At 40.6% G+C, this 14,489-nt stretch overlaps 1 protein-coding gene across 1 annotated transcript in view; it reads right to left on the bottom strand.

Moving 5' to 3' along the window:
• Window positions 1–14,489, bottom strand: part of TCERG1L (transcription elongation regulator 1 like) — a 207,924-nt gene that overhangs the window by 37,005 nt on the left and 156,430 nt on the right. Inside the window, exons 6-7 of the mRNA XM_045025211.1 lie at window positions 8,280–8,374; window positions 6,250–6,338 (exon numbers count right to left, since the gene is read on the bottom strand). Of these exons, the coding sequence (XP_044881146.1) occupies window positions 6,250–6,338; window positions 8,280–8,374 (184 nt within the window). The remainder of the gene's footprint in view (window positions 1–6,249; window positions 6,339–8,279; window positions 8,375–14,489) is intronic.

The following is a 14,489-nucleotide window of genomic DNA, read 5'->3' as shown; positions in this document are numbered from 1 at the left end:
CCCATTCCTCCACATTACATATCACCTGTACCTCTTTGGCATAATAAAAATTTCATTATCCAAAAGGGACAATATGGTATTTGGTTTCAGTCACAGATCACAAACTGAAAGTGCAGATGATGCTATGTTCTTTACACTGGAATTATTTTTTAACTAAAATAATGACATTTAAATATGTAAGAAAATAACCTTAATATAACATATACTGTATTTACGTGTTAGTTAGGCAGGGTTAACTAATATTTCTGAGAACTGTTTAGTCATATAAACAAATCTGGCTAATTGCTGCCCTGCTCTAATCTCTCCTTTTTATTGGAATTTATTCATCAGGTGGAGACCAGGAAATGTTTATGAGACCTGAAGTCCTTAAATTTGCTGATACCTTTTAGTCAGACATTAGTGTTCTGGTCTCATTAATATATGCTCTCCTCTGAGCAATCAACAATAGTTGGGTGCCCAAGTTGCGTCACACGTGACATAAAACCATAGATTCATAGAATCGTAGGGTTGAAAGGGACCTCAGGAGGTCATCTATTCCAACCCCCTGCTCAAAGCAAGACCTAATCCCCAACTAAATCATCCCAGCCAGGGCTTTGTCAAGCCTAACCTTAAAAACCTCTAAGGAAGGAGATTCCACCACCTCCCTAGGTAACCCATTCCAGTGCTTCACCATCCTCCTAGTGAAAAAGTTTTTCCTAATATCTAACCTAAACCTTTCCCACTGCAACTTGAGACCATTACTCCTTGTTCTGTCATCTGGTACCACTGAGAACAGTCTAGATCCATCCTCTTTGCAACCCCCTTTCAGGTAGTTGAAAGCAGCTATCAAATCCCCCCTCATTCTTCTCTTCTGCAGACTAAATAATCCCAGTTCCCTCAGCCTCTCCTCATAAATCATGTGCTCCAGCTTCCTAATCATTTTTGTTGCCCTCCGCTGGACTCTCTCCAACTTTTCCACATCCTTCTTGTAATGTGGAGCGCAAAACTGGACACAGTACTCCAGATGAGGCCTCACCAATGACGAATAGAGGGGAGTGATCACGTCAGGGCTGGCTCTAGGTTTTTTGCTGCCCCAAGCAAAATAAAATTTGGCTGCCCCCAGCCCTGCCCCCCCGCACCTCCCTGCTGCCCCAGCCCTGGGCTCTCCCCCTCCACCTGCACCCCCTGCTGCCCCAGCTCTGGGCCTCCCCCTTCCCGCACCCCCCTTCCGCCCCAGCCCTGGACTCTCCCCCCACCCGCACCCCCTGGCACCCAGGCCTGGGCTCTCACACATCCTGTGCTGCACCAGCTCTGGGCACCCCCCTTTCCCTCCACCAGTGCTCCCTCCACCCCCTGCCACCCCAGCCCTGGGCTCTGCCCCCTCCACCCGCATCCCCTGCCACCCCAGCCCTGGACTCTTCCCCTCCTCCCCACCACCTGCACCCTCCTTCTGTCCCAGCCCTGGGTCACTGGTGACTTGCTCCCAGGGCGGGTCATTCAGTAGGAATTTTGGATGTGCACAGAACACAGACAGGACTGGTTCCCATATGGTTACAGAACTGCAGTAAAGTGGAACAATTTTCAGCTTGTGTGATTGGAGGATATCTGGATGCATATTATAAGACTGTCCTCCATAAATGAGGAAAAGTCAAGGTGCCTTTATTATTCTTTTGTTCCCCACCATTCTTTGTTTCTATGGGGAATTTGTCAATGCAATATCACTGTCTTTTAAACAACTAAAAAAAAAGCAATGGCTGTTGAAAATAGCAATTCCAGTCCTAAAAACCACTGGGAAGCATTTCTTGCTCAATTTTATCTACTTTTTCTACATCAAATTACAGTGGATCAGTATATTTGATTTGGGAGAAATGAAGTAACAGCTACCCAAATTGAGGGGGAGGGATAGCTCAGTGGCTTGAGCATTGGCCTGCTAAACCCAGGGTTGTGAATTCAATCCTTGAGGAGGCCACTTAGGGATCTGGGGCAAAAATTGGTCCTGCTAGTGAAGGCAGGGGGCTGGACTTGATGACCTTTCAAGGTCCCTTCCAGTTCTAGGAGATTGGTATGTCTCCAATTATTACCTTTAGCTTGAGCACTCCTGAATTTTGAGGTGTTCAAATCTGGAAGGCAGGTGCTAGATTCTCTTTCTGAATATTAGCTAAATCTGGAAAGGAAAAGTCAATTTCTGCTTCCATGGCTCAGAAGTGGAAATCCTCCTACGTGCCTGGTACTGTATCTAAAGCTGCTCAGGTCCAGTAGAGCCTCCCCTCCCTTACCTTTCATTTTAAATTCTAGTGGGATCCATGTACCTCCCTTGCTAGGCTTCAGATAGAGAGGGGCACTGTCCATTTAGTCCACCCAATTCCTTCTTTGGTGGCTGCAAAGTGAGGTCACACCAGTATCCCTAAGCCAGTCTGGGGATGTCTTCTGAAGGGGATTTCTGGGGCAAAGCCTTCTACTCCTTGGGCATATTTGTTCCCCATTCACAGTGCCATCCCGCTCTAGCAGTGAGCTCAAGCTGCAGCATGAGGTTTCAGCTACCATCCTCCCTCCCCCCTTTCCTGTTGGTAGTGGCCAAGGGAAATGCTGGGAAATGTAGTTCTTTCCCTGCTCCAGGGCTGGTTCTATAGGCAGGGAGCTAACCAAGGAACTACAGCTCCCAGGGCCCCCGGTTGGTTCTCAGCTCCCAGGCTCAATCCCTGCTAGCTGCCGCCCCTGCAAATGGGCTGCCCCAAGCAGCTGCTTGCTTTGCTGGTGCCTAGAGCCGCCCCTGATCTGCTGGTAATGTTCCTACTTATACAGCCCAAAATGCCATTAGCCTTCTTGGCAACAAGGGCACACTGTTGACTCATATCCAGCTTCTCGTCCGCAGTAACCCCAGTCCTTTTGATACCATCAGAGGTCAATCAAACTGGGGAGAAGAAAAGAGTGGAAGTGGTCCCTTCCCTTTGGCTCTCCCCTCTTCATCTTGCTCTTTCTCCAGTGGCCTCTTGTACCTTCACCGACTGTTTCCCCCTTCCCCTGTCCCTAGCCCTTGAAGCTCTCTCACTCTCTCTCTGCTCCTCTTCCATTTCAGGCCCTGAAAATGCTTCCTGAACTTTATGCACTGTCCATGGTCCTTATGACATCAATGGATCTACTCAGTGCATAAAGTTAAGCATTTGTCTTTGCAGGATTGGGGCCTTAGCAGCTAACCTTTTTATGTCCTCTTCCCATGGAGAATCCCATTCAGATTGGAAATTCTCCCTAGGAGTTATAGAATGAAATGAAGGAAGGGAAAATTCCAGCTGGAAAAATTAGGCAAAAATTCCTAATGATGAAGATTCTGTTAGGCTGTGGAAAAGTCATACATTGCAAGAGGTGAGGGAAGTGTAACTTCTTGGGACCTTTAAAAATAGACCGGGCAAACCATTGGAAGCATAAATATAGTACAGGGAAACAAGTGGCCCCAGGGGATGCGTAAAGTGACTAAGCAGTAGTTTTCCATCTCTGACTACTGTGGTAAGTAAATTAGTGGGCTGTTTCAGTTATAATGCATCACTGAAGTAGTTAATGTTGTCCTTTAAATTGTTATTGTTAGGCTTTATGATTAACATCCCACTGGGACTGATGAAACAAGTTCATAGCTCTCATAGCTATTTGTAATTACTAACTGTCTGAAGACAAAGGAAGACAGGCGTGAATAGTTACAATTTGAACTGCTGTTTTTGCAGACACAAGACATATCCTCTCTTTTCTGTGATTCCATGGCTGCTGAATTTTCTACAGAATTCATCAGCACTTGAAACAGAATTCTACATCAGAACCTAAAGTTTTCATTAAAAGATTTAAAGTAGAGAGTCACAATGTGCTCCATCTCTTTCAAGTCACTTTGATGACAAAAAAATAGTGGAAACCCAGCTTAACTCACCAACTAAATTTAATTGCCCAAGCAGTGCAAAGCAGCCAGAGTGGACTGGTGAATTTGGGCCTAAATTTCTAGCCCTTATAGTTGTGAGGTGTATAAACTTCCAAATGTGAGTCACATGTAAACCAATGCTGTGTTTTCTGCCTGAGTCTGTGTACAGATTGCCTGCAGCAACAGCTCTAAGAAGCACAAGTTGCTCTTATTCACTGTAATGCGATGTTAACTTCAAATAACATGCTTCACATGTATTTGTTATTCATTCTATGATATTTACTATATATATATATATATATAAAATCAAAGTAAAATATTTATTTTATGTTGCAAAATTGGTCAATTTCACTGGATATCTGGAGGAACTATATTTATTTAAAATAGTTTTAAATACAACACATTGTATGTAAAACATATTAATGGGATTCCGTACATTTTAAATATCCACATTACAACACATGTTCATCAATGCTTTTACAAAGCACAACAAGTGGCTTACTTTTCTTCTTTTCAGGTGACCAGACAAAGGAGGGTTTCACTCTACTTTGCAACTGTTTGCCTGAATAAGACGTGCAGGATGGGGCTCAGAATTAGCTACATTCCATTACCTTTGGCACTATGTGCTGAATGCCCTACAAGACTAAGAGGGGCTGGCAGCACATTAACAATTGAAAACTCACCTTTTGGTTTGTTTTAAGTGGCACAACCTCCAGCCCCACTCAGGTTTCTCCAGTATGACACCCCAGCATACACCTAGTGATGTTACATCAACCATGGAATCCTGCGGAAGCATAGAGCCAACCTATAGGTGGAGAGGGGTTGAAGTAAATTCCAGGCTTTTGTTGAACTTGTTAATGTATTTAGCTATTTGGCATGGCTTTGTAAACCTGTTCTTAAAGAACTATTTTACATCCCAAAGGGTGTAAATTATATAGACGCCCCACACAGGCATGCTCCATGTTCCAGTGTGATTCATGGTGGATCTGAGGGCATCAGCATGGTGCATGTTGGGTATTGCCACATCAAGCAGGGGACAACTGTCATTGTGGGACCTAATAGAAAGTACCAGAGATTGTGATACCATTACTCCCTTTGAGTAGTGTCTTGCTCATCAAATAGTCTTACTGAAATCAATGGCACTATTAGAAAAGTAAGGTATTACTCATTGTCAGTAAGGGTATCACAAATCAGGATCAAAGAAATGTGCAATTTCAACTGATGTGCTGAATGGCCCTTTCACCATTCTACACAAGCTGCTCAAGATGATGGAATGCTGGGAATTCCTTTTGCAGGTTTCCAGTTGATTACAGACTCTACTATACAAGAATGGATCACTAGGATATGCTACAAATGGCTTATGATACTGTTGGATTTAAATGGTTTCAGTTCCCTAGGTATCACCATTTTCACATGGTAGCAGATGTCATGAAGAGGAGTGGTTATCAAGGATCTTAAACATAGGTCATAATTAATGATTACATTATGCTGTATGTATGTCATGTTGACCTGCAATAAGACACAATATAATAATAAATCATAATTATAGATATTTACATAGGACCTTTTATCCAGAGATCCCACAAATCTCTACAAACCGATGAAAACAACAGGGATCACTTCCCTCTGCCACTAAAATGTAGCCATGTCTGGGGTAAAGAAAAGAAACACACACACACACACACACACACACACACACACACACACACACACACAGAGTTCAGGACAGAAAGTAAAGAATTATCTTTGTCCAGTTGAGACCACAGAGGGGTTTTAGTTAGGCAGATTGCCTGAATTGGGATTTGGACAGAAAAACAAGCTCACAGGACACAAGTTACTCATAAATATCACCTGAGATCTACTACAAACCTGCAAGACAATGAGTTTCCTCAACTCCCACTGAAGTTACTGGGAGAGGAGGATGATCAGGCCCTAAATAATCAATAGCATTTCGTGCAGTACTAAAGTTGTCTCTTCCGGTCATTCAAGCACTAACCAGAGCTGACCCTCCTTATTTGTGAGATCTGATAAGATCAGAGCTCAAGCTAGTGATATGAACTATCAAAAAAACCACAATCATTACATTCTTAAGCCTGAGTTGGTATCAGGTGCAAACTCAACCTTTCTTATAAATGCTTGATAGCTGTCTTAGACTGTACATGGGGCTACGTCCTACCATTTTGTGTAACTATATGAATAGTGATGTAAATCTACAATGCCACTTTGTAAAAGAAAATAGTGCAATAATGTTAAACATCCAGAATTGTATTACTGTTGTTGCTATGCATTCATAAAGACACAGACTATTAATATATGTTTGGCAATAACAATGATATTGATGAGTCATTATTATTCGTCCTGAATATACTTACCATGGTGATCCTGGTACAGGAGTAGATGCCACAGGCTTGTTGCCATTTGATATGCTATCATTTTCATTTACTAGTTTCAAAGGATGATCCTTGACATAGAAAGAGACAAAAATTAGTCAGAAAGTGAAACTGATCTCAGGAGTGCAACTATTATACAAACAACTCTGTTTAAACTGGAGGTGGATTATTAAATCATCATTATACCACTGGAGACCATATGGACAACCATCTACCTCTAAACCAGCTAGTTTAGATTGGAAAGAATATAAACACTGCCTTATTTGGAATGTTATGCATGCAAAGCTTGAGAGATAAAGAGTCTTCCATATACAGCACAGGTGATAGCTCACTTGGAATACTGTGTATAATGTTGTGCATTTCACCATAACTAGGATAGGCCACATCATCATCATCAGAAAGAAAGAAACCAACCAACCATGTGGGTTGGAATACCCAGAAAGCTCAGGATCAGGTGGGGCTTTGGAACCAGAAAGCCAGCTAAGAGTGCAGAGTGCTCTGAAGGAACATGCAGGGGCAAAGAAAACTTGCACATCTGGACGGGTGTGACAAAAAGGCTAGAAGGGAAGGGGTGCTGGTGCTTGTGCCTTGGGTTGGCAGCAAAACACTCTTGTTTGGCAGTGAAGAGCATGTGGTTGCAGGAGGCAGTTTGCATGGTAAGCAACTGGAACTGCTGGAAGTCAGGCATCAGGGGAGTTGAGGGTGCTCTGCATAAGTTAATAATTCAGTTATTTCTATTAATAATTCAGTCATCTACTATTTGTAGACAATTTCGCCTTACTTTGCTCAAGGATAATGCTGTTGAGAGTGATTCTCCACTGGCCTGTGTGTATGTCTGACAACCATTCTTATGATACCAGCCATTGCACTGAGAGATTTTTGCCCTTTAGCTGGAAGCCTGGCATATATAGACCAGTTAACTATTTGAAAATTGCAGACAGGCAATCTCCTAAACATTTATTTATCAGGTTGTCTGGAAAGATACAGGTAATAAGTGTTTTAAGGGTTAAAAAATCAATCTATATCAGTAGCTTAAAGAAATGAATGGAACGGAGGAAGGGGATGCTATGATAGCTCCCATGCAGTGTCAATGCTTGAGAGGATGTAATATGATTAAAAAATAATAAGCACATATACAGAGCTCTTAATCTTCAAAGTACTTTACAAATTTTAAGCACTCAATAATGCTTCTGAGAACCAGTGCAGCACTCTGGAGCAGCTGCAGTCTGAGGGATGATGGACTGAGACATTATGATTATATAAAGCATAATGTCTCCAAGGTGCTGCGGGAGGGTGGGATAGGAATGGGAGTGGAGAGAATGAAACACACTGAACAGCGGCACTTGCTATACCCTTCCAAAAGGTTGAAGGTGTTCTCTGTGCAGTTTGGGGATCTCTAGATGCTTGATGTTGCGGCCTTGGGGATCCTGATTCTCCAAGTCATTTAAATTGGCATATAAAGGGACAAAAAGAGCTGGTCTCTATTAAAGTGTTGCCTTAATGTCCCCTCTCCTTCACTCCCCAACACTATTTAGAACGTAGAGGATTACAAAACTGAAAGAGATTGGATGGGTAGATAGAAAGAAAGTCTCCCACAACGTCTATGGAACTAAAACACTTTCAGAATTAAAGGGAACTCTATTCTTCTCTTTAGTTTCCCATCAACTGAGTTTCACACATAGACATACCCCACACCCTCTCACTCATGCACAAACATAAACAAGTAAATAATAAAAAAAAATCAGTAAGTAGTCTGATGAGGAAGAAAGACAGAGATTCTTATTTCTGTATTTAAATACTTAGGAAGCACTCAGATGCTACTATAAATGAGGCCATATATAAAATACCACAATGGACAGATTTGACAAAAACGTCTAGAAAAATAGGGAGTAGGGAACACTCCTGACTTGATAGGAAGAGCTCCAGATCACATGATAGTCCTTTACTCAATCTCTGATTTCCACAGTTCAATATTTTAAAAATGAGAACAAAATCCATAATGAGAATCAGACCTTATCCTCATCATTCTCTGTTGGCTTGCTTTTCCTGTCGGTATGTAAAATCAATGTTGCTGGGCAGGAGGCTCTGCTTGATTCTTTGCCTTTATCTGTAAGGGAAATATATATATATATATATATATTTAAATCCACAATAAACATATTTCTAATGACCCACTGAGATATCTCAAGAGTTTATATTCACTTGGGAGCTTAGAGTTTAGCTGTAAAGACAGAGTCCCCATTAGTGAATAAGCTGGATGGTGAGACAAAACGTTCCATTATTTAAAATGAGTGATTGTGGTGTTTACTAGAAGTGATCTATTCAGTTTCCAAGCGTATGTGGCCACATCACAGGACCTCCTTGAATCCTCTGTAAGGTGTTGGGATGAAGTTGCACTAACAGTGCTAGGTCAGGGATAGAACAATGAGCCTAGAGTGCTGGAAAATACAGGAAATATAAGCATTCATGGGCTGTCTGGACTGTGTGTTTATGAATTCCATCCTAGCACATCACCCAATTCAGGACAGCATGTTTTTTCTAGAACAAGGAATATGGAGAACTCCACGGAGATCTGAATCTTCTCCTACCTACCTCAAAACTCCCTCCCCACACAAAAGGAAAGGACTATATTACATTACAAAATGTTGACATAAATTAACACATTTTACTGTGCTGCATTCAAACACACCATAACTTACTGAGTATTTATTGTACTGTAGTCTCCATTCTGCTCCTATGGAAGTCAATGGCAAAACTGTCTTTGAGTTCTACAGAAGCATGATCATTTGTCCTTAGCTGCTTAGAGCATGGAAGAAGCTGGAAAATCTTTTGGAAGTTCATTGTCTCCAAAGTTTGTTGGGCTATCGTCTCCTCAATACAGTAAATTGTTTTAAGCAAACATTTAAGGGACTGACCGAAGTCTAGCTGCTTAACAAAAGTGGCCTAATAAATGGAGTATAAAAATGCATTCAATAAGTTTGGGGATATCTTAAAGTTGTTCTTTAAAACAGGAGGTTCATAATTAGAGTGGTCTTCAGTACTACAGATTTAATTCTATTTACTGCTGTGTACCTTAATCAATTATACCCATACAAAGTGACTGCAAATTGGGTGTAAAATAATGCCATATCAGAATAGTGCATCTTACACTCTCTTTTGCATAGGGGGAAACAGCAACATAAGGAGTACAGGCAGTGGAGAACTAGCCCCTGACTTGTGTGAAAAAAAGTGTTCAAAATGGAGGATAGGATACTTTGGCTCTTTCCTACAATACTACTTTGCCACTCAGTGAAGACAATGAAGTTACATTGGTGAGTAGCAGAGTGGATAGCCAGACCTATGCGCACACACACAAATTTCCCTTTGTTAATGGACAAATTTAGCTCCAGAAAAGATAAGATCTGGACTATTTTTGATCCTTAAAAGAGAATGTCTCTCCTCAGTCTCCTTTCCCTGATATGTCTATTTATTGATTCCTTCATCATTAACTTGCACTCCCTCCGTAATCACATTGTATTGGATGTGATTCTCTTCTTACTTCCAGTAGCTTTAAGCTTTTGAAACTCAATTAACTTAATTGGAATTACCCCAGTGTGAGTGAGTTAGTGGAGACATATGCCCTATACACAGTATTACAAAATCTGGATACAGGATTGCCACTTCTTACTAGAAATTTTTAGCAGAAAAAGTGATTAACCACTGGAATAAACTTCTAAAGGAAGTGTTGGCTTCTCAATTTTTGGATGTCTTCAGATCAAGATTGGATTCCTATATGGAAGATATGCTTTAACCAAACACAACTTATTAGGTTCAATGCAGAGATGAAATTCTAGGGTCTGTGATATACAGATCAGAATAGATGATCTAATGCTCCTTTCTGGCCTTAAAATCTATTAATCTATCAAATGGACCCCACACCAGGAAGTTCAGATCTCCAAAGTTCAGGGATATTTAGCTGTAAAGTTTCTCTGTTTGGAATCCTCCACTACATCACACCAAGCAGTGATGATGCTTCAACATATCCAAACTAAAATTTCCTGCAGTAGCATTTACATATAAAATAAACATTACCATATTTTCCTAAATTCATAGATGAAGAGCTCTGATCATGAGAGCCCTGTACAAATTATCGAAAGGAGAACTGGATCATAAAGAAATGAGTTTTCTAACTACACACCCTTTGGGACTATAGTGCATCTGAGAGCCCTTGGCAAATATTAAGCCTGCTTCACAATGAGATAGCCATTTTATATTTTGTCACTTACTAATATTAACAGATTATTCATAATCCAAGCAATAGTTTATACTTGAACTCTCAAAGAGATCTGTTAACACTATAACATAAAAATGAGGAGATGCTTCCATCTTAGATCCAGCTTGGTGGGATGAGGGCAATCCACAAAGGCATTCCAACCTCCTGGTTGCCAACCACCTTAGCTTGGAGTCCAGGAACGGTTGTCAATCTGCAAACTATAGTCTCTGACTTTTGTTCAGTATCTTACAAAAGGTATATTTGCAATGATTATTGGAGAATTCATTATAAAGTATGATTATCGTAATGCTCTTTCGAGAATGCATTATAAAGCAGAACCACATACAAGAATACTACACACAAATAGTATGGATGTTACTCAGAGTCCAGAGCGTGAACATGTCAGTAAGCATATAACAGAAAACAAAATGACATCAACAAGCATGCACAAGAAAATTCCAGCCTGACCATTACTCTCCTAATAAGTGAACGGAGACATTCTCCTTTTATCTATGATTTCTCCAGTGAAGTCTTCCCACTGGCATTCTCCGTTATTCGTAGGAAGAATGACTACAGCCAGTGCTGGTGTGCTTCCCCTCAGCACACACTTCTCAAAATCACAATACAGCCATTATTTTGTACATAATGAATAGGTAGGAGAACCTGATTTTTAGAGTGATTAATCTCACTCACTTTGTTTTGCTTAACATTGTAAAATGAGATTAGAGCTGCAAACAGCCCATCTGACATATCAGCCTCTCACAGATCCCCTCACCCAAGTCTAAGGGCTTGCAGCCCATACTTCTAGGAAACAAGAAGCTTGATGTTTTCCCCAGACTGTATTAAAGCCATGATGAATGAGAAATATACATTTTTAAAAAAGCGAACACCACTCTGGAGAAAAAGTGCTGAAGCATGAAAATATTTGACACTGCTCCACAAAAGTGAAAATATATATCTTAGGGGGTGATGGAGAAATCACTTTTTCCAGAAAGGACTTGGATTAGGTGTTCTCATGTTAAATGTTATGGGTAATCAGGAGGAAGACTGAATACATTTATCAATTGATTTCCCCATTATAGCAAGGAAGAGTGCAGAGTGGCTATTACATATCCAAATAATCTCTAAATATATTTTCCTACACTAGACACCTGTTAATACTGGATCAAAGCATTAAGGGCAAGAGTCAAGTCTGATATAACACAGTGAAGTCACACCTGGCACGAATTTGACTGTAAGTATTCCAAACTATGTTTCACCATATTGAATTTCTCAACATGCTAATCTCACATACAGAAAGTTTCCCAAATCAAAAGGAACACCACAGTGATTCTGGTAGATGAAATTTCAAACATACTGAGAAGGAGGCTGTGGTGGGCATAAATATGTAATTGAAGAGAGATGTTTTCTTAGGGCGGAGCATCCTGGAATGATGCGGAGCATCCTGCACTGATGAATGACTATGCTTTTTGTGTTTTGGTTCTGCTGCTGATTATAATAGAGTGAGTCATGGCGCTCTCTCTCCCCGCCACTCACAACTCTCTCTCCTGAAGACTTTACTTTTGTTTTTATTGTTTGTCCTTTTCCTTCATCTGTAGCAAATGTTCTCATTAGATTGAAAAATATATTTTGTTCTATGTTTTTTGGGGGGGAAAAGATTAAAAAAACCCTTCAAAACCTGTTTGTTAACAAAACTAGAGAGAAGTGACATTTGAGAATCCAGGCTGACTCTCACCATCATTAGAGAAATATCCGAGATGACTCTCACGATCATTAGAGAAATATAGAGGATTCACCTACGAGAACCTAATCCAGACTCAACTCTGATATTATGTTATCACTGTTCTAGAGTTGACACCTCTGAAATCTTTCTCAGATTTGCAATTTCTTCTGAATTGTTTCACAAAGTCATTCCTGTCCATTAGCTCTGCTCTATGATATCTTTCCATTAGTTTGATTCTCTCTTCAGTGTCAGTCTCAGAGCCAACTTATGGTTGTTTGTCTTCGCTTTATTTTCAATACCACAATAAGTTTAGTTCTCTGCTTGTATTTTACCAGTGAAATCCCAGACGTTCACTGTTTTATCTGAAACTGCAGAAGCAATGGACAAACAAAATGTGTTATTCATAAATTTCTACCCCACCGATAGGGATTTTTAAATTAAATATTCTTAATGTGCCTGCTGAAAAAGCTGGAGAAATTTCCATTTGTAGTAGGTACTCCTTTAACAGACATTGATTTTGCTGCAGCTTCAGAGGCGTGTGGATTAACCTGAGTACTCTAGGCTTTTTACACACATAATTGCCTCTGGTGCTGTGCCTATTCTAGCACAGCAGAACTTATTCTATAGCTCTCTGAGGGCTAGTGCTAGTGTAAAATATAACATGTCTAAGTACTCCTTGCTTTGTGCTCTTCCACAAACTCTGATGCTCTTGTCATGAAATAATCCCTGTGTGGAAAACAGAATTATTTCATGATGGAATAGTCAAGACACTAGATGACTATAAGGTAAAGTAACAAAATACTCCTAATTACATAATTATAATCAGAAGCAAGAAAACGTGAGGCAAAATCTTTTGTACATGAATGCCTAATAAAATGGGGATTGTGATTTTTTTTCCTCCCAGTTTAGGGGGAAATCACAATAGCCCTTCCTCCAGTTCTTCCTTCTGACTTGGATGATCCAAGGAAGAAGCTATTTTATGTTTTATTGAATATTAATCACTGTTCTGGTTTCAAAATTGGTCAAGATCTCTTTGTTTCTTATTCAGATGTATTTATATATATAATGTATATATTTATAAGTGTGTGTGAGGAGCTCAAAGGAAAGAAAGAAGGCATTAGTAAGTTTAAACAGTCACAGTTGTAATTTAATTGGTAAATATAATAAATTCTTTTGGTACATACATGCAGGGCCGGCTCCAGCTCAGCAAGCAGGTGCTTGGGGTGGCGAAGGGGTAGGGGCGGCTCGTCGGGCTCTTCGGCGGCAAGTCCCTCGGTCCCTCTCAGAGGGAAGGACCTGCCGCCGAATTGCTGCCGAAGAAGAAAGTAGCGCGGTGGAGCTGCCGCTGATCACGACCGTGGCTTTTTTTTTCCCCACTGCTTGGGGCGCAAAAACCCTGGAGCCAGCCCTGCATATACGAAATATTGTTGCATATGGGATGGGACACTTAACTCAGCAACTCCTCAACACTTTGTTCATAGACCTGAAATTGTAGGAATTAATCAAATGAGATACACAAAGATATGACTACATCCCAAGCAGCTAAGACTGAGAGCACACACGATTACTAAATTGCTGCTGAGATACTGACATTAGTGAATGGTGATATGGTGACAAAAAATGGAGGCCTACAAATTCAGCCAATGTTCTTGTATTTTTATATATATGGGCATCTAACCTTCACTCCACCCAAATATCTCCCACTCCAGACAGAATCCTGGCACCAGTGCAATATACTCAAATGGAAGATATGTGACTGCAGATAGGATTATACACATACTCACAAAGAACAATGACTTTATGTAAAAACAATAAGAGGGAGTTGAATGTTAACCAATAAGTATGGCTTCCAGACCTTTGTGTCTCTCTTTCTTTTCTTCTGTCAGAAGTAACCCGGTTGTTAAATTCCACATATATAGCCAAATGTAATGTTTTTCCTTGTGGAAAGGAGGAATTGAAAAGCTTTAAAATATCCTAAAATTCTATAGTCCTGCTCATGGAAATGGGGTGGTGGAGAGAGGAAGTATGATCCAGGATGGTAACACTGAAGATTAGATTTTGTGTGTGTGTGCAAGATTGGATGTTTTTTTCTAAAAGCTATGTTCTAGGAATTATTTTCTGAAAGTTCTGGCATCCAACTTGTGGTTCCCAAGCTCCAGTCTGTCTTCTGTCTCTGACCCACTGGTATCCTCACCTGACCTGACTCTGGTTCCTGACTTGTGATTCTGATCTCCAGTTTGCCTACTG

This window comes from Mauremys mutica, chromosome 7, assembly GCF_020497125.1.
Source record: "Mauremys mutica isolate MM-2020 ecotype Southern chromosome 7, ASM2049712v1, whole genome shotgun sequence".
NCBI classification, from domain to species: Eukaryota; Metazoa; Chordata; order Testudines; family Geoemydidae; genus Mauremys; species Mauremys mutica.
The sequence above is the reverse complement of the archived record's forward strand: the minus strand, read 5'-3'. Positions and strand labels throughout refer to the sequence as shown.